This window comes from Scyliorhinus torazame, chromosome 8 (genome assembly GCF_047496885.1).
Source record: "Scyliorhinus torazame isolate Kashiwa2021f chromosome 8, sScyTor2.1, whole genome shotgun sequence".
NCBI lineage: Eukaryota > Metazoa > Chordata > Chondrichthyes > Carcharhiniformes > Scyliorhinidae > Scyliorhinus > Scyliorhinus torazame.
In genome coordinates, this window is record NC_092714.1 from 57127846 (window position 1) to 57151367 (window position 23522).

Below are 23522 nucleotides of genomic sequence, written 5' to 3' on the forward strand. Positions count from 1 at the left end.
AAGGATACAGCAATTTTTCAATTCTGCTGGTAGGGCACTATTAAAACATGGCAAGTCTATGCCAGTGAACCCTGAATGTAGAATGCCATTGGCAGGCAGGAATTAGGGTGCATCCAACACATACAATGTAACCAAAGTGCTTATTTAAAGGCACAATCCCCTCTTATCATTATTCTACTGCAAGTTGCCTTAACTGGAGCTCCAGCTGCCTTATGAAGAAAGCATTCTCTTTACAAAGGGAGAGTTAAGATTCACATGATGAAAATTCCATAGCAGGTTAACCTGTTGGACGTTGGGACACTGCATCTTAAAAGTACAGATGTGGCCATTGCAAAATCTGGCTCCAAATTAGATTCAATATTCACAGAATCATAGAATCTTCAGTGCAGAAGGCGGCTATTTGGCTCATAGAGTCTACACCGACCCTTAAAAGAGCACCCTACTTAACCCATGCCTCCACCCTATCCCCGTAACCCTTCCTAACTATTGTATTAAATAATGGAGAGATCCAATTACTAAACTTCTACCGATGCCCTGTGAGACATGTACATTTTGGATTCGCACAGGTTTACACCCAATTTCAAAACTACAACCAGGAGATAGGTTGTATATTCCTAGTTATAATCACACCTTTTCCCTACATTTAGAAATGTCAATGGATATCTTTCATTAAACTACAGAAATTCCAGGAGAGACAGGAGCACTGAATTAAGGAATACTTGCCTGAAATAACAGTGAAATCACAAGGCATATCATTTTCATAATGCATTTTTATTTTAAGTTAAAAGCTTACAAAAGCAGCATTTTTTTGGCATCACATTTTATCAAGAGTGAAAAGCAACACTTCTTGCATAAACCTTACTCCACAGTGAATCTCACGTACAGTTATTCAAACACATGTTATATATCCAAATATAAATCCATGACTTGCAACTGTGTGCTGTACATTACAGTATTAATTGCAATGTAATGCAATAATTTGGGCAGGAGCAAATCAAATGCTTTTGCGGAGAGACACTATTTCGCTCAAATAATTTTCACTTCAAATGAAGCTCATTTTCCGGTGTGATCAAGGGATTCATCTTCTAAGGATCCTAGTAGCAGTTTTACACTAAAATAGAAAGTACATGTGAAGCCTTTTAATTAGGACAGATTGGTGGAAGTGTCCCATTTTTCAGATCATCTCCAACTCAGAGAATTACAGTAATATTCAACAGATAACTGAGGAAGCACCTTTTACCAAGGATCAACAATGTCACATTTAAGTGACATAAAATGAACATGTCTGAAGTCTACTTGGTAACTGTAAATACAAAATTGTGCACAGTTCCTTATATTTCTATAGCTCTACTTTACAATATTCAGCTTTGAAAATATGCAACAAATCACCGAGAGGTATACGTGTAGATTATATCGGGACATTCAGTTTAGATCACCCAGGCTAAAATTTTCAATTCCAGTTTTTGTTTGATTGTATTCAAGGACACAAAATCAATCTCATTAAAATCAGTATGGATACTGTCCTTTGGCTAATTATTTTATGACAGTTGGGTTTTCCTGCTGATAAATCACTTTTCTATTATCCACCTTAAATTTTTTGGGGCTATTTTGATCAATAATGGTTTTTCCTGATTGATTTCTTATTATTTTCTTCTCGTGAATTCAATGATTTATATTGAAAATAAACCAAGTACCTTGCAGGGGAAGATAGATGATTTGGATTTAGACCAATGTGTGAAACTTTGACTAAATTGAAGTAATGATGGAGAAATTTAAAACCAACATGGGAGAAATGTATTCAATGCCAAGTAAGATTGCATCATTTATTGAATCAAGGGTAATCAGTAAAAAAGTTTCCAATTGGGGTTATTCACATTAATGCTGTGCCCCTGTTTTACATGTTTCAAACGGCCATAGAAATGAGAGGTATCAAATGGGATTAATGTCTTGCTGCCACTGCTGGAAAAATTGAATTTGTTCCAGTGTCAATTAAGCCATGATTCAGGCAATTTTAAATCCTTCATACATGGAGTCCAATGAATAATCATTTAAATAGTTACAATTCTACAAATCAACTCAATCTATGTTATTTAACCCCTTAAGCCATAAGGAAGTTAAAAATGACTCTTCACAATTCTTGCAATAATTTCAATTTGCATTCTCCAGTTTATATAACTTGTTGAACAGGAACTACATCTTTCAATTTGTTGGATTTAAAAAGCATTCACAGTGAGATGGGACTACACTGCCCCGTGTGTTCTGACAAATTGAAAATTAGGGCCAGAATGCTCCTGGCCATCGGATTCTCCTTTCCCCCCTGCAGCGCCCCCCCCCCACCTGCGGGTTCTCCCATGGGGTGGCTTCAATGGCAAATCCCATTGACAAGCTGCGGGAGTAGAGAATCCCTCCGCTAGTGGATGGCACGCTGCCGAGAAACATGTGGCGGGAGGGCCGGAGAATCCAACCCCAGATAACTCGTAGTGACAGAACTCAGAATGAGGATGAGCAATGCCAGTCTACAAAAAGAGTGCATGGGTATTAGTCGAAGTAATTGTCAGCAGAAATCAAATTTGAACTATTAGCAAGTCATCGATATTACTCTAAATGAAATCATGGTGCTCAATCAGTAGAACAATCCCAATCGTTATCCATGTACAGGAATGATGTGGATGCCGGCGTTGGACTGGGGTGAGCACAGTATGAAGTCTTACAACACCAGGTTAAAGTCCAACAGGTTTGTTTCAAACAGTAGCTTTCTGAGCACTGCTCCTTCCTCACCTGAGGAAGGAGCTGCGCTCCGAAAGCTAGTATTTGAAACAAACCTGTTGGACTTTAACCTGGTGTTGTAAGACTTCTTACCATGTACAGGAAGCCAGTGAACATCGAGATATTTTGAAAAAAAACTAAAAATTAAGCATCCGTCTTTTTTCAATGGGGTAGTGACTAGGATCAGTTTGGTTATGGTAACATTACAAAATAATGAATATGGAATGGGGAATTTTCAAGCTGCTAAGAGTCCACTTTCATTGCTTTGGAAGAAGACACAATGTTGAACCATTGACAATCAATCTGTTGTTTCCATATTTTGATTTTGTAAATGTCATGAAAAGAAAGAAACATAAAATGTTAGTGACAGACACAGATATTGAGTCAACGATGTAAATCACTTTTCCAATTGCAGTTTCTATCTGTATTATTTTGTAAACTACTTTACCAGGATGATAGACTTGAGATTGATAATTATTTTCCATTTTTAATATGCTTAAGCAATAGGCCACATCACCATTTTGGTCATCTGCAGACGTGCTGCAATTTGAGGGTATGAAGTGTTGAAAGGCCCCTGTCCATTAGGAGGGGATCAAAATCCCATCCATGAAGTTGAGGAAAATGAAATCAGAGGCAACCCCTCAAAAAGGTGTTCAAAGCATTAATTTTCTTAAACAAATAACTTGAATGAAAACTTTGCAGAAGCTAAAATTTCCAAGCAAAAATTATATATGGCTCAAATAGGCCAGGCAGATTTTGGAAGCACGAGAGCTTTGCTTTCAATAATAAGGCAAACAGGAAAACAGGTATTCTGTTAACCAAGGCAATTAAAACTGAAGTTTAAGTTAAACTGTTGCCTCAATTTTTGCTCCACTGCCTGGCATATACCAGGCACGTGAGGCGAAGCTGGTGGAGAGTTAAAATGGAGCAGGACTTTGTACATTTCTTCTCCACTCTGATTTTACCAATTGTGATGATATCCTTCTTGTCTATCTGCCATTTTAACCTGAGGCCTCAGTGAAAGATCAGTAAGGCTAGCTTCACCATGCCAAAACTGCTAGGATCCAAGTTGAGGGCCAAATGAGGCCTAGTAAAGTCCCAGAGACCCCAACTGCTGGGGTCTACTCACGTTCCCCTCTGAATCCTGTTCCCACCCACTCACCAGGCAGTGATTGCTGCCATGTTTGGGCAGAAATCCAGTCTTTAATATCGTAATAAGGTCCAATAGCTAAAGGTCCACCAGCCCCTGGCACGCGAGTGTGTTTCTGGCCTGTCTACACAGCAATTCCACCCAGAGTTAAAATCGAGGCCTACACATCTAGTTAACAGATAAGACAACCTAACATATACACACCTGTAACCTTCCATTCATTTATCTATTGGACAGAGACATTGTCTCTGTTGTTCCATTCTGAAATGAAGCTACAAGGCAGCAGGACCTGGCCATTTGGGGGCTTTTTGCCATTTTTCAGCAATTAATGTCAATTGGTTTGGATTCTTCTCATTTGTCCTTTTTCATTTGACATCAATGCCTTCAGTTTCATGGAATTATTAGTTCTGCTTTTAATTACACATTTGTGTGCAAGTTTCATATTTTGAACATGCATATGTAATCTTCAAGATCCAGCAGTTCAATATTATTTTGCAGAGCGGAATTAGTCACAGTGTGCAGTTTGAATTAAACATTTATTCAAAAGAGAAATTTTCATGAAGGAAATACTAGTTCAAACTGGGCTGGGTGAATTAATGAATCCATTCCATAACCTGTAAAATAAACAGGAATGTACAGGGGAAGTATTACAGAAACTCAATACACCCCCCCAGCAAATAAAAGAACTGAAAGTTGAAGTTGCGTAGAAGGAAGAACATTTTTCTTTCACCCGTCACCTAGATAGGTGCAAAATAAATTGAGTTTCTTTGGACGCCCATCAAATATTGCCTTGGTTGAATTGGTCTTTCACATCCTTAGTCTTCAGTGCCTCCAGGGGATTTTTCCTGGTCAAAAATAAAGACAGACTGTATTAAATGTACATAGTACACAGAAAACCTCTTTATCTTCTGCATTTTCCTACATTGCAATTTAGACTTATCTCAAATACCATGCGCCTCCGGTGCTGACAACGGGATTCTCCATTCCCACAGCCAGCCAATGGGGTTTCCCACTGTGGCCAGTCCACGCTGTCTGGAAACCCGCAGGCGTGGGTGCGCTGCCAATGAAGCGGAGGATCCTGCCGACAGAGAATCCCGCAGCATATCTTTCTGGATTTGCATACTATACAAGAGCCAATCTGTGGACGCTAAAACAGTGGAGCAGCAACTTTAATTCTCGCCAATACTGCTCTGCATCAACCTTCCCTGAATATTTAGAGCTTGGCTCTAACTGTTCGGAGTGAACCAGGCCAGTTTCCAGGAACTGGGTCACAATGCAGTTATCAAGTTTGTCGCTGATTGACCAAGGGACTATGCAGTTGTTGCTGTGTTACTGCATAGAGAAAAAGGTCATCGCTGAGCAAAGAAACAAAGCAGCTCCCTCTTTCAGACGGAGCCATGACAGTGCTGATACAAAATATGCAGCAATGGCATATTTTTGGCACTCAGCTCGAGGGTTGGACTGCTGGGACAAGTCCCAACACATCCCAGTGAATTCCCAGCTCTCGTTCCCAATTGGTCTAGTGGGTCACATGACCCCTCCCTCAGAGACCACCCCTTAAAAGGGACTAGCCACCACAGTAACCGTGTTCACATCTTATCAAGACAGACCAGGAAAATGTCTACGAGTGAGCCTAGCTTCTACATCAAGTAGATATGCAAAGTATGAAGGGAATAATCATTTCCTGTCACCTACTTGCACCCTGCCTGAGGCCTTTGTACCAATCATCAAAGGCAAATCCAGGCTGTACCAGGGCACAGTTTATTATCCACACATTGGAATTACTGCTGCGTGACTACTTTGGCAAGTGACACCCGCTCACTAAACTACCCTGAAAAAGTTGGGATACAAAATGAACACATGACTGTGTTTTTCAAACCTCCTGCAGTTCAATGTTTTTTCTCTGCTTGCAGGAAAATGGCACAAAACAGAAATGAACAGGTGAGAACTAAAGGAGGTTCCCCTCATTTTCGATGTCTCTGTCAACATAATGTGGAGATGCTGGCGTTGGACTGGGGTGAGCACAGTACGAAGTCTTACAACACCAGGTTAAAGTCCAACAGGTTTGTTTCGATGTCACTAGCTTTCTAAGCGCTGCTCCTTCCTCAGGTGAATGTCAACATAAATTGGCTATACTATATATGGTGGTGTATGAGGCTAGGAAGAAGCTGAAGACATCCTCAAAAGCTCAAAGCTTGTGGCATTCTGTTCCTCCTTGTCCCTTTACACATCAATTCACAGGGATGCATTGCACTATGACACATTTCAGTTCAGCCACCATTCAAACTTTTTCCAACCTCCTCACCTCTCTTTCAAAATCATTGCCTTCCCAAGTGCTATTAAAAACTTCTCACCAAGATCTCTCTACTCCTTTCACCCGTCAAGCCTCTGTAAAATGGCTTCTCATCCTGGGTGTTTTCAGCCTCTATCTCAACTTACTGTACTCTCTTTTGAGTTCACTTCTCCCTTAAACTCCCTCAATCTCTCCCTCCATGTAACTTCCTCAATCCACACTCGCAGCCATCCCTTGCCCATCCCATCATATCAATTACAGCCAAGGCCATTTAAAAAAAAAAAAAATTTAGAGTACCAAATTCTTTTTTCCAATTAAGGGGCCAACTCACCTCCCCTGCACATCTTTGGGTTGTGGGGGTTAGAGCCACACAGACACAGGAAGACTATGCAAACTCCACATGGACAATGCCCCAGGGCTAGGATCGAACCCGTGTCCTCGGCGCTATATCGGCAGCTGGAGCTGCGCTGAGCAGTCCGGCGCCCTGCTGGCCCCCTTCAGGTAAGTGAATCGCTGGACCAAGGGGCCCGTTGACGCCGGCACGAAACGCTCCGGTGTTTATGCCGGTGTCAACACTTAGCTGCCGTTTTGGAGAATCTTGCCCAGAGTGTGGGAGAGCAGTGCAAGAGTGTTTTGGAATAGACAAGTTGAAAGATAATAACGGTATGCTTAATCGGGATGACCTGAAGCAGTGGCAAAATCAGGTGATGTTATGGAAGCAGAAATACCAATGGAACAAACACAAGATCAGAAGCTCATCTCAGTGTCAAATATAACATCAAGGTTGCAAAGAGTCTGGCTTAACCCCAGATTGTTGCTAGGGAGAGAATGGAGTTGGTACGAGGGAGCTTGCAATGGGGCTGATAGCTTCAGCCCTCCCAATATTTAATTGGAGGAAATTTGTGCTCATCCAGTAATGGATGTTGGATGAGGGGGCTGAGAATTTCGCAACAGTGGAGGAATTAAGAGAGCAGGGTGCAGAGGAGAGCTGTGTGCTACCAGAGCACAAGGGAAAATTAACTGTGATTTCGGATGATATCACTTGAAGGCAGAATGAAGATGAGAAATAGGAAGGGACCAAGGATAGATGGTAAGAGTGTGATAACAGGAAGGGAAGCTATTGGACGGCATTCTCTGGCTTCAATCAGATAGGCAAAAATTAAACCAGGTGAGAGCAGTCCCATCTAGCTAGACAATAGTGGAGAGGTGATACTGGAGAATGGTGTGCTCAACAATGTCAGGTTACAGGCAGACCATGAAGGATGAGGGGGGAAAGTTTTGCCCTGTCACAGTCACAGAGGATACACAATAAACTTGCACATATAATGTAGATTTGCACTTTAATGCATTATTTTGGTGCTGCATTGGCTTTCAGACGTGATGTTAAACTGAGGAGCCTCCTATCTGCTCAGGTGAAAATAAAAAATCCCATGGACCTAATTTGATGAAAAGCAGGGAATTTTCCCAATGCCCTGACCAATATCTCTTGGCTAACCAACACTGCACACAATAGAAACACCCGGGGGGGGGGCACGATTCTCCGATATTGAGGCCAAATGTTCGCGCCGTCGTGAACGCCGTCACATTTCACGACGGCGCAAACAGGACACAACCTATTCTGGCCCCCACAAGGGGCCAGCACGGCGCTGGAGCGGTTCACGCAGCTCCAGCGTCCTTGCGCGGCGTCAAATGGGCGCCGTGCCAACCCGTGCATGCGCAGTTGGGTCGCGCCATCCTGCGCATGCGCGGGGAACGTCTTACGCACGCCGGCCCCTCACCAACATGGAGCCGGTGTTCTGGAGCCGTGCGCGGAAGGAGGTAGGCCTGGGGGGGGGGTGGAAAGAGAGGCCGGCCCGCCAATCGGTGGGCCCCGATTGCGGGCCAGACCCCATCAGAGGCCACCCTGGTGAAGGAGCCCCCTCGCCACCTCCCCCCCCCCCCCCCAGCATTCCCGCAGAGTTCCCGCCGGCAGCGACCAGGGGTGGACGGCACCGGCGGGTACCTTTCATGTCATAGCGGCCGCTCGGCCCATCCGGCCGGAGAATCGCCGCTTGCCGGTTCTCCGAGCGGCCCGGTGCAAATCGCGCACCGCTGGTTTCTGGAGGGTGGGAGAATCGCATGCGGGGTCGGGGCGGCGTGGCGCAATTCGTGTGGTGCCCCGGCGATTCTCCCACCCGGCGTGGGGGGGGGGGGGGGGGGGGGGGGGGGAGAAAGAGAATAGCGCCCTGGATGTTTGTACGTTTCCTGTTCAAGGGACCTTGATGTGCACCAATTTGGGTGCTGAACTTTCCTACATAATTCAAAAGTAATTAATTGGTGTCAAGTGCTATGAAATACTATAAGAAAACTATTAGTCAATGTATAAATGCAAGTTCTTTCTTAATATGGACAATCCTGAAGAAGGAATCACGGGTCCCAGTGCTGACCATAAACCCTCAAACCACAAAGTATCTGGCAGCACTTAATTGGTTGGTAACAGACACGAGGGAATTTATTCAGCCAGTTTGAGATAGTGCATCACAAGCATACTGCAGCAGCTGGCTGAGGAGGGAAGCAAGACATTATAGACTTCTCATCTTCAGTTCATAAATAGAAACCAAATATGACATGATACATATCATTAAACCATTAATTGCCTACCCCACCTCCTAACCCTCCAAACAATGTTGAGATTGCAAAGCCAGGAAAGAGTTGAGAAGGTGCTGGAAAATTAAATTTTCCCGAGTGAAGAAATTAATCTTTTCAGTAAAAATTGAGGAACTTAAATGAAAGTCTTAAAAAGTCAACTCTAATGCAGTAGGACAGTGTTCAGACTATTTGTGAAGGCTTGAATGTGCTACTTTCTTTAAGCATCCCCCTGGTAGAAAGGTATAATGATTGCTGGCATTAAGGGTCTTGTGTTGTTGCTGGGAAGGTCTAGTGACCCAAGATGCATAAAGAGGCAAGAAATCAATTGTTGTGCACTTCCAGTGGTGTAATGTAGGGGTGGGGGGAGGGGGGTGTAGCCAGTTAAAATGGCTAACTCCCGATTTAAAATGGCGAACGGCAAAGGCTGATGGGAAAGTCAGCCAACAGGACAAAAACGAGCAGCTGCAGGTTGACTGTGTATTTACCTCTGGAAAGGCCAGACAAGATTGATACCAGCAACCATCAGCTTAACAAAACACCAGCCATCTGCATACTAATGAGCAATCCCCGGGAATAATGAGCAACATTTCGACACACAAAGCCAAACCAGACTCTTTGGCGCCAGCAGGAGCCTACACAAAAGGAGGTGAACGACCACCTCAGGACCACCCATCGATCAGGGAACCGCTCCAGCATTGGAGAAAATCGAACCAAGTGATTGGGACAAAGTCCAATCACTTGGAACCAGGTACAGCGTCCGCCCCGAAAGGCGGGAAGCCTCTGGGGACTATAAGAATTAAGCCCAAGTTCAAATTGTTCTTCTTGACCGGGTCACTCAGCAACGCAAACCAACCCTTGACAGTGACCGGTTCAGCCGCCGCCGATATCCAGTAAGTCTTACTTCAACGCTCGCTACGAGATAGGTGCTCCTAGCTACCAAGATGTACCAACTTCGAATCCCGCAGGCTCAGAACCCGAACAAAAGGCCATTCGTTTCCCTGACCTGGTGGGCCAGTTCCAAGTTAAGTATTGGCCTGTTAGCTGTAGAAGTAGCTTAGGCGTAGAATTTGTACATGAGAAGTGATTAATGTGTATAATAAACGTGCTTTGATTTAAATCTTACTAAGCGGTGTATTGGATTATTGATCATTACTCGGACTTGAACCACGTGGAGGTATCATAAAGATACCTGGCGACTCAAGAGCAAAGGTGATAAAACAGCAATTAAACTAAGGCAAAAGTTAGCAACAGGGTGGGGGGGGGGGGGGGTGCACGAGGAGGCTCCAGCTGGAGTACTGTACCTTTTGCCCTTTTCTTAGTAGCATGGATTGTTTTCTCTTGAAAACTCACACAGTTAATGCAATAAAGGATCCTGTATGACTGAAATGTCCAAAAGAATCAGGGGTTAGAAGGTGGGAAATAGAAGTTTGTCGACAGAGTCCGAGGCCTCCGATAGTGCATCGGCAGGTCAAATGGCAGAGCCAGTCTCTGGTGCTCCGGCCACTCCGCTGACAGCTTAGGTGCGTACCTTGGTGAAGGAATTCGAATAGCACTGATGAATTGTGTTGGAGGACCTCTGAAAATCAATGGAAGAGACCTTGGCCCCCATTCATAGAAACACAGAAAATAGGTGTAGGAGTAGGCCATTCGGCCCTTTGAGCCTGCACCATCATTCAATATGATCATGGCTGGTCATGCAAATTCAGTATCCCACTCCCACTTTCTCTCCATACCCCTTGATCCTTTTAGCCGCAAGGGTCACGTCCAGAACTTGCCCCAACAGCTTTCTGTGGTAGAGAATTCCACAAGTTCACAACTTTGAGAGAAATTCTTCCTCAACTCAGTCCTGAATGGTTTACCCCTTATCCTTAGGCTGTGACCCCCAGTTCTGGATGTCCCCAACATCGGGAACATTCTTCCCCATCTAGCCTGCCCGTATCAGGATTTTATATGTTTCTATGCGATCCCCTCTCATCCTTCTAAGCTCCAGTGAGTACAAGCCCAGTCGATCCAGTCTTTCTTCATATGTCAGTCCTGCCATCCCCGTAGTTAGTCTGGTGAACCTTCCCTGGACACCCTCAATAGCAAGAATGTCCTCCCTCAAACTGGGGGACCAAAACTGCACACAATACTCAAGGTGTGGCCTTACCAAGGCCCTGTATAACTGTAGCAAGCCATCCCTACCCCTATACCGAAATCCTCTTGCTATGAAGGCCAGAATGCCATTAGCTTTCCTCACCGCCTGCTCTACCTACATGCCAACGATCAGCGACTGTTCCACCATGAAACCCGGTCTCGTTGCACTTCCCCTTTTCCTAAACTGTCACCAGATAATAATCTGCCTTCCTGTTTTTGCCACCAAAGTGGATAACCTCACATTTACCCACATAATATTGCATTTGCCAAGTATTTGCCCACTCAGCCAGCCTGTCCAAGTCACCCTGCAGCCTCTTTGCATTCGAGCGGCTCTGGGAAAAACAAATGAAACCGGGGAAGACCATGGAGCCACAACCAAAGAAATGGAAGTGGCCCATTCGAGCCACAGGGATCAGATTGCCTCACTGGAATTGGAGCTTTCTTTGGTGGTCGACCAAACAAATCATTGAAGGCCAAATGCGAATGACCTAGACAACAGGCCCTGGAGGCAAAATATTTGAATTGTGAGGCTGTCAGAGGGGATAGAAGGCCCAATGCCCACGGAATACTTCGCAGATATGTTCGATAAGGTGTATAAACGTGGGGCAGCACGGTGGTGCAGTGGTTAGCACAGCTGCCTCACACCACCGAGGACCTGGGTTCAATCCTGGCTCCGGGTCACTGTCCGTGTGGAGTTTGCACATTCTCTCCTTTAGTGCGTGGGTCTCACCCTCACAACCCAAAGATGTGCAGGGTAGGTGGATTGGCCTTAATAAATTGTCCCTTAATTGGAAAAAAAAATTGGGCACTTTAAATTAAAAAGAAATGTATAAAAGTGGAGTCTGGTTTGATTTGGTCTCCAGTGTGGTAAGAAGGTCAATGACCTACACCGGGCAGCACGGGTGAGGAGAAGGTCAATGACCTACACCGACACCGTAGGTAGGTTGGCACCAACACGCTCCCCCCGCGAAACCATTCCGCCCCCATGCGAGTATCCACCCCCCCAACCCTCCATGCGGCCCCAACCTTTCCTTCAACCCACCCCCCAAAACCTTCCATCACATCCCCCTCCCATCCTTGTGAACCACGTATGTGGCTAACGATGCCCTCTCTGCGCCTCTGCAGGAGAATCTCTCCCACAATCGCCGGGAAAGAGCCCAGACTGGCGGAGATGGGTCGGACTTAGAAATACTCACCACCTTCGAGGAATGGGCTCTGGAGGTGATGGGTGTGGCAGAGGTCAGAGTGGTCACCAATGCGGAGGTTGGCGAAAGCCACAGGCTTGAGGATCCACCAGGCCCCACCCGGAGGATCTGTCAAACGTGAGTTGTTATTGCCTTACTAACTGACCCATCCCTCCCACTGACCACATGTCCATTCTTCTGCAGGTCCTCCAGCCGACAGCGCCGGCCCGTCTCGGGTGGCCCCCCTCTCCAGCCTCGCAGGAGAATACCTCGCAGGAGAACGCCGAGTAAAATATGATTGATGCGTCACAGCTGTCATCCCCACCGTCCACCAGCACAGATACACACTCCTCAGTGAGAAAAGTTAGTGGACAGGCTTCTGAGGCACAATCTGGTGAGCACCACACAGCTGATGATGCACATCAGGTGGAGGCAGGAACCCCCAGGTGACACAGCAGTCAGAGGGCGTCTGGATCCCAGGATGCAGCTGGGTACCAGCCTGATGCTGAGCCTCTGGTACAGGGTTACCCAGAGCTGATGGAGACGGGTGCGGCCAGGACATTCTGAGGAAGATGTCAGCGACACTCCAGCAGGTCCATAGCCGATTGGAGGAGTCCCAGAGGCTACGGGCGCAGGAGATAAATAATAATAATCTTTATTAGTGTCACAAGTAGGCTTACATTCACACTGCAATGAAGTTACTGTGAAAATCCCCAAGTTGCCACACTACGGGAGAATTCAGAATGTCCAATTCACCATACAAGCACATCTTTCGGGACTTGTGGGATGAAACCCACACAGACATGGGGAGAACGTGCAGATTCTGCACAGCCAGTGACCTAAGCTGGGAATCGAACCCGGGTCCCTGGCGCTGTGAAGCAACAGTACTAACCACTGTGCTACCATGCCGCCCAAGATGTCGCCGTGAATGCGTGCCACTGAGGCCAACATTGCTAGGGTGGCGATCACAGTTGAGAGCCTGGTGCACAATGTCGGCACCATTAGTGAAGGTGTCCAAGGCATTGCACAGTCGGTGATGGCCATGACTGAGGTCTCGGCACAATGTCTGCCTCACTGAGGGGGCGTGACCCAGTATCAGACTGACCACAAAGAGGTTCTGCGGGACATGTCCCGCTCTCAGATGGGAATGGCCGAGATGTTGTGGAGCATCGCCAAGGGTGTCGACTCCGTGGTGCAGACATTGGGGAGCCACCAGGGCTGGCAGAGCCAGATGATACATGGGCATTCGGGGCTCGAACCAGCTGCCCCTCCATCCCAAGATGAACCCTGGGACCGTATGGGCGGAGGGGGCACTGGGTGCCAACCTGGACTTGCCCCATGGACTGGGGATGGTGGCCATCAGCTCCCTCGAGTTCCACCCCTCTGATGAAGCCACGTCTCGAGGTCAGCACACGAGACAGGGCGGCACGGCTGTGTGTGCCGTCGACAAGTGCAGTGGGGCCATCCGATACCAGAGCCCCCCAGAGGACACCCCCCAGAGGCATTGAAGGCCTCGGTATGAGGTAAGCAGCTGGTTGCTTCCACCTCAGATGTGCATCCTGGGGTGACACCTAGACATAGCGGTAGAGCTAGGAAGGCGAAGCATGTTGAGGATCACTGAGGGCACCGGAGGAGGGGAGAAAGGGGGGGTGGAGGGGAAGAGAGTGGGCCGGCACCATCGGGAGTGGAGAATTGCATGACACCCGTGATACATAAGAACACTTGAGCACAAGGGTATGACCCCTCTGTCACTTTCTTCCGCTATGCGTGCCGACCTCCGAACTGTTCCATCTCTCCAGGCATCTCCTCTCGCCATAGCAGTCACCCATCCTTCGGGCGCCCCCGCCCCCCAATTCCCAGCGTCCCATGGTAGCCTACACTGCCTGAGAGTTTCCCCCCCCCCCCCCGCTCCCCCCCACACAGAGCACTGGGGTGGTAAACCCAACATCTCCAGGCTCTTTGCCTGTGAGCAAAGATGGCTACCCACCAGATGGCAGAATCCCTTCCGCCAGGTTCACGTTTTGCAAAGGAGTACTAATCAGGACCAGCGTGAGCACTTGCTGGGGAGGCCCCCGAATGACAGGAGGCCGTTGGATCTGGGGTGGCTGCCGTTAATTGTATGGAAATAGGGTTTAAGTGTTGATAATTGGTTTCTCGCCACACTACGGTGAGACCCCGATTTCGCCTAGGGGAGGCCAGTAGCATCGCAAACTGTTTACCACCTGGCATGGTTCTCATTTTTGGCTTCTCCCACTATTCACCGGCCTCGTGCCGCTCACGCGAGAGTGTAAACGAGGCCTGAGAATCGCATCCAAAGTGTCATTGGATAGAGGCGGGGAGCTCGTCAGCGTGAAAAACCCGTCACAAATGAACTTCAACATTTTTCCGTTTAGGGAACAGGTTTATGGGATCTTGGTATTTTGTTGTCTGTAACCAATATTGTCTGCAGCCAATATTCAGAAGATACTGGTTGTAGTTTAGCGATCCTGGTTCCACATGGGGACAAATGGAAGCAAGCTCCTGCACTACTTCTAGTCTTTGTGCAATAGTTACTGCACTGTTGCCTTTTTCCCATGGCGAGATTTTCCTCAAATCCAGTGTTTGTCGCCACCCTGTGAATTTGGAAGCAGTTCAGACAATATTTCAAGCTCTGTTCCCTGTTTCCGCGAGCCCCCATCTGCAATAACCACCTTTTCCTGCTAGCTAGTTTGGACTCGTCTTTTAAGTCTTGATAAGGGGGAAGGTCTGGAGAGGTTTGGGGACCGGTTCATGGAGGGAGGAGGTTTGTTAATTTTACGGAGTTGGCTGAGAAATTCCAACTGCCTGGTTCCAAACTTTCCAGGTACTTTCAAATTCCTGATTTTTCGCACAAATTTCCCTCTTTTCCTTTGGTGCCACCCTCTCCCCTGTTGTCTTTGGCCGGGCATGACAAGGGAACTATTTTGGACATATATGGCATTTCCTTTCAATGGAGTCTGTTCCATTGAGGGGTGAGGACGAAACAGGAGGGTGAATTGGGTCCCATTCTTAATGGGGAAGTATGGAATGAGGCCATTCACAAGGTCAACCCACATCTTCACGTGCTCAGCTGAGCTTGATTCAAGTTATGGTCTTACACAGGAAGCACCTGACCAAAGCTAGGATGAGCAATACTTCTTTGAAGTGTGAGCACTGTTCTCGGGTGCCAGCTAACCATACACATCTGGTCCTGTCCAATGTTGATAAGCTTCTGGGCCTCCTTTAACACCATGTCGGATATACTCCCTGTAGATTTGGATCCAAGTCCGCTGATAGCCATATTTGGGATGTTGGACTCGACGGTGCTTCAGTCGGAGGTGAAGGCGGCTGTCTTCGCCTTTGCTTCGTTGATAGCCCGGAGGTAATTTCTGCTTGGGTGGAGGTCTCCTACTCTGCCTAGTACTTCTGCTTGGGTGACCTCATATCTTTTCTACATTTGGAGAAGGTCAAGTTCACCATCAGGGAATCGGGGAAGGGGTTCTACCTAAGATGGCAACCATTCATTTCCTTTTTTAAAAAACAATTTAGAGTACCCAATTCCTTTTCCCCCCCCCATTTAAGGAGCAACTTAGCGTGGCCAATCCATCTGCACTGCACATCTTTGGGTTGTGTGGGGCGGGGGGGGGACGGACACCCATGCAGACACGAGGAGAATGTCCAAAGTCCACATGGACAGTGACCCGTGGCCGGGAACGAACCTGGGTCCTCAGCGCCATGAGACAACAGTGCTAACCACTGCGCCACCGTTAGCCCCTCGTTTCCTTGTTTAAGGAGTTAGTCACCGTCAGCTGTTAAGGGGTTTTGTTTAGTTTTTTTGTTCGGGTTTAGGTTAGTTTTTTTTGTGAAAGTTAATGTGTGCTTTTGCTTTTCTGTTTCTCTCTTTTTGTGCGTATTTCAGTTTGATTGTTTCAGGTTGCTTTGTTCAATCTGTGAAATTTTTGATACATATTTTTTTTAAAGATCAATTGTTGTTACTGTTGGAGTGCATGCAAGTTAATTTGTTCAAATAAAAGCTCTTTTACCTACCTCTGTACCGGAGATCTCCTGCTCGGTTTCCATTACTTTTACTTCTTCGGTTTTGGGTTCCTGATCGGAGGTCTCCGAACCTGTAGTCTCACGTGCTGCTGTGTGCTGATCATTACTGACAGAGGCCTCACTATCTTTGCTTGGAGACTCATCAGTTTTGTTTGTAGCCATATCATTGTCTTCAATTTGTTCACATTGGTTTGGATCAGGACAGATTTCAGATTCTGGGCTCTGCGGAGATGAGAGCTCTTTATGGGATGGCTCTTCAGGTGAAGACGCTTTGGATGAGGTGGGAGTGTCTCCTTTGGGTGAGGTGGGGCTTTTGGGTGAGGTGGGGCTTTTGGGTGAGGTGGGGCTCCTGGGGTTTTCACCGTTGGTTTGAACTCCATGCTCAGTAAAAACATCCTCACTCTCGTCATCAGGTGCTCCATTTTCTTTTGGTTCTACGTTCTTGGCAGGCGTCTCGGTTTCTGGGGAGCCGGGGTTACTCGATTCCTCAGCGGCTGAATGTCTGAACCGCCTGCTCGGTGGTCGTCGTTTCAGCGACACACGTGCTCGACTCTAAAAAGGTCAAACCAATCAAAACACATCCAAACAAAGTTGGGATTCAAAAAAGTATTTATCTTTCATGTAAACAGCATGTTAATGTGCGTCTGTCCTACATGTCTGTCTCCCCCGTTCATTATTTTGCAGGGTAAACCTCATCTCTGTACCTCGAAAAAGCCTGCATTATTCCCAATCTTAAAAATGGGATTTGATCCAGAAGCCAGAGCCATTTGAGGTGTGGGTGGGTGGGTTGGGGGTGGGGGGTTATATCCCTGCTTACCTTTGTGAAATAAAAACTCGTAATTTGATTCCACCACCTCTAAATTTTAAATTTCGATCCCTTTGTAAAAGATTCTTGATTCACTCCTGTGTCCCCGAAATCCTATTGTTCCTCACCTCAAGCACAGATTCAGTCAGAGCTACACAGAAGCTCCAATCAATCCCCGGGTAATGCAGCAGATGACATAACAGGTCTCGGTCCTTTTCCCTTCTACATCGTGTCCCACTGATTTCCCAAATGCACTTGCGAGGAAAATTTACCCTCCAACTCCAATCATATACTCACATCGCTTCTTCTTTTGATGCTGACAACCTTGGCCTGTATTTCTGGAACTTTCTATTTTTATTTTATAATCCTAAATGTTCGCAGTTCCATGATCGAATGGTTTGAAAACAGCATTCTAGCCCTTGCTAATGTTGTTGCACTGGTATTGAATTGTGGGCAACAATGTGGATTCCAGACATATGTAACAGTTATTTATTTATATTTTTTGTTTCAGTTCTAAATTAACAGATTTGCAATTAATAGCATTCAAAGCTGATGCTGTAACTGTACCTTGTGGAGACTGTGTAAAGGTTCACCCTCCGTGGGTTGGTCAAGTGCAACTCCATCTGATTCACTGGATTGGGAGCGTGCTCCAGGACTATCAGGTGTAGAAGCAGGACTAGCAAAAGGTGAGAAGCAAGATTTTAATGGACTCTTTGGAGCAGCCCCAGGCAACAACAGAGCATTTGGGGAGAGAAGCAAGTTGGCCTATATGAAAAAGAAAATAGATAAAAAGGTTACATACCAGTCGCCTGTTTAATCATTTTTTGTACCTGTTAACTGACTTTTAGTGATTTCTGTTCATGAGCAACGTTCCCCCCCCCCCCCCCCCCCCCCCCCCCAACCCAATCACATCTCTCTGTTCTTCCACAGTTGCTAGTTCCTAACCTTAAGAGAAATGGAAAAGTCTAGTTTAAAATTCTCAATGGATTGAGTGGGAACGTTTTTTGAACTGTGGGACCTCAAGGCAATACCAGTTAGATGTAGTAAGGATGAACAAAGTGTTTATTGGCAACTAACAAGGCTAACGTATATCTAGGTACAGAGTTTCTATAGAGGTGTTCACACTCTGGCTCCTGGGTTCACTCTGGCCAGCGCTCCATGCCCCAGGGCCCGTGCTTTCTGCTCATTGGTCGGGGTTTATGCCCTCCCGCATGATAGAGCCCGAACCAGTCACATGGCCTATGAGGGCACACCCCTTAAAGGGGCCACGCTACACCATGAACATTGTTGGGAAACTTCATATTGCAATCAGATTTATCCTAAAATTAAAATGACCAATGTGAGCAGCTGTCTGCAGTTTTCAGATTGTGTGATTAAATTTACCAGTACCAATCTGAGATCGGACAGCATGCAACGTACATCCTTAGGTAGTTCTGACTCTACACACACGTACACCCACAAACACACACTGGAACCTCCTGGCACCCACCAGCACAACCCCTTCTTGTCCAGGTGTGGTGCCCATACATGCCATCTGCTATAGACCCCCCCCCCCCTCATCAATCAAGCGGTTCACAATGCCCTCTCTTCGTCTCCGCGGGACAAGATAGCTCATAATAAGTGTGAAAGAGCCAAGGTGGGGGGGGTTGTGGAGTATCAGAGATTCGAGGCCTCATACCGTATGAGGAACAGACCGTGGAAATCTTGGGTTTGAGAGCAATCACCGACAGCAAGGTTGGCCTGGGCCCCAGGGGTGAGGATCCATTGACTCTTCACCCAGATGACCTGTCTCAAGTGAGTTGTTTATGTCTGACAAAATGATCCTCTCACTGGTCACATGCCCATTGTCTCGCAGGATCTCCATCTGATGGGGCCGGGCCATCCAGAGTCATTCCCCCCCGCCATCCGAGAGACCACTTCAGAGGAGAGCTGCGAGGAGACCACCATCGAGGCATCACAGCTTTCCCCTGCACCTTCCATCAGCAGAGAGACAGACGCCTCAGGAGTGGGCGGTATTAATGGACAGGCTTCCGGGGCACAATCTGGCGAGCACCACACAATTGCTGATGGACATCTGATGGAGGCAGGAACATCCAAGGGCAACAGCAGTCTGCTGGATCCCAGGACTGAGCTGGCTGATGCAGATGATACGACACAGCCATGAAATTCAGTATGGGATATCAGCGACATTCCAGCACAGCCAATTGGAGGAGTCCCAAAGGCTACGGGCGCAGGAGATGGTGTCGCTAATGCGTGGCATTGAGGCCAACACTGCTCGGGTGGCGACCACAGTAGAAAACCTGGAGCACGATGTCTGCGTCTTGAGTGGTGGTGCCCAAGGCATGGCTCAGTCCATGACGGACATGGCTGAAGGCCTTGACATCATGTCCCAGTTGCTGAGGGACATGTCCCAGGTGGACATTGCCGAGGCACTGCAGAGCTGGGCCCAGTCACTGAGGAGCATGACCGAGGACATCAACACCATGGTGCAGACAATGAGAGCCACCAGGATTGGCAGAGCCAGATGACTCAGAGGTTTCTGAAACTCACTCCAGCTGCCCGTCCATCCCATGGAGACGCCCAGGGCCCTATGGGCACCGTCAGGAAGAAAGAACTGCTGGAGACCAACCTGGGCCTGCCACCAAGGAGACAATGGCAGTTTTCAGTTCTTTCAAGATCCCCCTTCCAGACACTGGCGCATCTCAAGGGCAGCGGGCAGAACAGGGTGTCATGGCGATGCCAGTGACACTGGTAAGTCAGCAGAGCCCCCTGGTTCCAGGCCCTCCAGAGGACATCCGCCACGGGCATCAAAGGCCACAGGGTGCGGAAAGCAGCTGGCTGCCTCCACCTCTGATGTGCATCCTGGGGACACACCTAGATGTAGCAGTAGACCACGAAAGATCAAGAAGAGAGTGGAGCACAGAGTGGGCATGGGTGGGGGCACTATCTGTAGCTAGGGGGAATGGAAATGAAAAGATTCAAACATGTTACACCTGATTCATGTGAAGCTTGTTATGTAAATTTTTAACACCCATCTCCTGTCCTGTAGACCCCCCCAGCCCCCACCCCACCCTGCCATCACCAGAAAGACAGGAATCAGGGGGAGTTGGGAAAGAGAGCGAGAGAGCTGACGGACAAAGCCTCATCCTATGAGAATCGGGTGTGACGGTCTCCTTGGTCCTCCTGGCATGCCGGACACTTACCACCACCTGGCCTCCATCCTCTTCCTCAGACGAGGCTGCATGTTGCCTTGCTGCTGTGCCAGGTTATGGAGGGCATAGCCAACCACCACAAAGCAGGAGACCCTCTGGGGGGTGTACTGGAAAGCACCACCAGAGTGGTCCAAGCATCGGGACCGCATTTTTAGCAGTCCAATGCACCACTCAATGGCAGCACAGGTGGCAACATGGACCTTGTTATATCGGGTCTCCGCCTTCCACACTGGCATCATCAGCCAGGACCTCAGCAGGTAGACCTTATACCCCCAAGAGCCAACCTATCATCCTGGAGTGGTCCTCGAAAACACTGGGGACCTTAGAGTGTCCCAGGATATTGCTGTCATGCACGCTCCCTAGGAAGCGTGGACACAGGAGCATGATCGGGAGTCAGTGGTCGCAAACGAGTTGAACATTCAGGGAGTGGAACCTCTTCCTGTTAATGAAGGCCCAGATGCCCCGGTGCGTGCAAGACGACATTGTGTGTCATCTATTGCCCCCTGGACCTGGGGCATCCGACGATGGGGGAGGAATCCTGTAGCCCGGGCGTCTATAGTGGGCCTGGTCCAGCTCAAAGTTGATAAAGTTTGATGCCTGGGCATACAGGGCATCTGTGACCTCACGGATGCATTAGAATCATAGAATCATAGAATTTACAGTGCAGAAGGAGGCCATTCGGCCCATCGAGCCTGCACTGGCCCTTGGAAAGAGCACCCTACTTAAGTCCATGCCTCCACCCTATCCCAGTAACCCCACCTACTGTGGGTTGTAGTTGGGAAATGGCACACAAGTCTCCACTTGAGACCTGGATCAACCGGTTACACAGAAATTCAGGGCTGCAGTGACCCTCACAGCCACCGGGAGTGTGTGTCCTCCTCCTTCCCCAGGTGCCAAGTCCGCGAGGAGATGGCACAGGTGCTGCACTCTCTTTTTGTTGAGACGGAGCCTCCTGCGGTGTCAGTCACCTCCTCGAAAGACCGGCAACGCCTGTACACCTTGGGCCGTTACTGGTTACCCCCCTCTGGATTGTTCCTTGGCCTGATGGGCAGCCAGGTCTTCAGGATGTGCGGCGGCCCCCTGCATGTGGGACTCGCTTCCAGCCTGCGATGATGCTGCTACCGCCTTCTCTGCCGCCTGCCTGCCTTGGCTGCCACCAACACCACGAGGGCAGCCTCTGCGGGACTGACACAATCAGCCATATTGTTACATCTGTAAGGAATTGGAGAAGGTGAGAGACCAACAATCAGTTAGGGCTTCCACCCCGGGACCCACAAATCCCCCACGCCTCCCCCACCCTCTCTCAGAGTGCCATCGACTGAGCCAGTTGTGGTGGAAAACCTCACTCTGCGCACTCACCCCTGGCCATAGCAGGAGCCCCTAGGCCCGAGAGCCCTTCCGGGATCATTAGGGAGGCTGTGTTCAGGTGCCCTCCCCTGATCCACACACTTACCCTATGGTCGCAAGAGTGTCCCCAGTGCTGAAGCCCAGCTCTTGAGTGTTTAATTGTTAGTTGCTGCCTCTGTGGCGCTGATGCTTCTAGAGTTCAGGCACACTGTTCAGGCTTCAAAGTTTGATTGAAATGCGATGCAATAATCATTGTCTGAAACATGGCACATGTACCCACGAGAATCCACTCGAGAGCTGTGACATGCTGTCACAACTAACAAGGCCAATTCCTCAGTTGAAATAGTCTCCAGCTGTGAAGCTAGAGGCTTTTCACAGTCAAAGGGAGTTAAAGTGACCTTCAGCATAGAACCAAGAGCAGGGCTCTGTCCAGGAAGAGGACAGTTTTTTAGGACAGACAGAAGCTGTAGTTGCCCCTGTTATGGGTATCCCCAATATTTAAAGATGGCTTGAAGGCTCACAGGCGAAAGCTCCCCCAGCCCGCTGCCAAGCACTGGGGCAGCAGCTCCAGTGTCCTTGAGCTGCATGCTGGAAAATGGAAATGGCTACTCATCTCCTCAGTTCAGCAGCCATTGCGCCAGCTTCACGTTTTTAAAAAGGAGCACTAAATGACACCCATGTGATTTCTCGCTGGTGAACCGGTTAATTCCCGTGAGGCCGCTGCATTTGATGTCTATCTTGCTAATGAGATGGAAATGAATGCAAATGAGGGTTAATGATATGCTCGCCATATTAGAGAGCGACCCAGGACTCGCCATCGGGAGCAGGCTGGTTAGATTGCAAACCAATTCGATTTTGGCCTTTCCTGCCTTTTTAACCAGCGCACCCAGATCCACGCCGGGGGCAGTGCAATGGTTAAATCACGTCCTAACAGAGGCTGCGGAAAGGATATATAAAGTTGGAAGTTCAACCTGTGTGATTTTTAATGTTATGTAAACTGCTTTATCATCTTCAGGAACAGAAGAGCTAATTTTCTGAATGTCTTCTCCCAGTGAACATCTTTAGCCATTGTGGATGGCATCTCCCAAAATACATTAACATGGTCTACCCCAGAAATGCTAACCCTCCTTTTAACTTCACAGGTATTGATGGACCTGTTGCTATTTTCAATCTTTTATTATCTAATTGCTTATCTCTCGTGTGTCACACATTCATTACTGTGTGCATAACATACCAGTTGCAGGAAGTGGCAAATGTACTCATAAACACACCTGGAGTTTTTCAATGAGAGGCGAGGAAGTTTTCAATTTCAACTTTGGACGATGGGTTGAGTCGTTAACTGATGGCTTCTGTGCATTAAAAAAAGTAACATGTTAGGAAGTATGTTCTCATCATGTCAACGTGTCAATCAAGTAACATGATTATGATCGGATTTCAGATTATCAGACTTTTAACCTCACATAGGTTCAGGTTTGAGGTTTATACGGTGATTGGCCCTTTAAGGGCAACACAGCAGAAGAGGAACACCTGGCTTGAGAGACCGAATGGGACTGAGAGTGGGTAATCACCCCAGGGGGTAAGAATCCTCCTTTAGACAGAAGACATGTAGTGACTGGTGCAACTGGGCACTGCTCTCGGGCGTCCAGGGGCTAGCTGGCCTCTGTACCGAGTTTCTTATTGAGTTTCTTAAGAAATCTGTGAGCATGTATCATTACAGTTACCTATGGAATAAATATTATAGGCTTATCTTAAAAGTAGGTGGCCAAAGATATGATTATTTTACCTCATCTGCATTATGGCCTGTTTCAGTATTATTCTTCGGAGCATCCAAATGGAGAGAGCAAGGAGGCTTTCTGCGAACTGGTCCCCTGAGGTGTTTCTAAGGAAAGAAAAAAAGAAACTTGCCTTGAAGCAGCTTTCATGCCTTTTGGAGTATCATGGTAGTGCC

At 47.7% G+C, this 23522-nt stretch overlaps 1 protein-coding gene across 2 annotated transcripts in view; it reads right to left on the reverse strand.

The window, feature by feature from the left end:
* Positions 1-752: 752 nt before the first annotated feature.
* The window catches only part of LOC140427861 (capZ-interacting protein-like), an 82717-nt gene continuing 59947 nt past the window's right edge, over positions 753-23522 (reverse strand). For both annotated transcript variants that reach the window (XM_072513664.1, XM_072513663.1), the window contains 5 exons: positions 23358-23453; positions 22846-22923; positions 17583-17780; positions 16202-16762; positions 753-4761 (listed from right to left, as the gene is read on the reverse strand). In XM_072513664.1, the coding sequence (XP_072369765.1) occupies positions 4732-4761; positions 16202-16762; positions 17583-17780; positions 22846-22923; positions 23358-23453 (963 nt within the window). In that variant the 3' untranslated portion in view covers positions 753-4731. The remainder of the gene's footprint in view (positions 4762-16201; positions 16763-17582; positions 17781-22845; positions 22924-23357; positions 23454-23522) is intronic.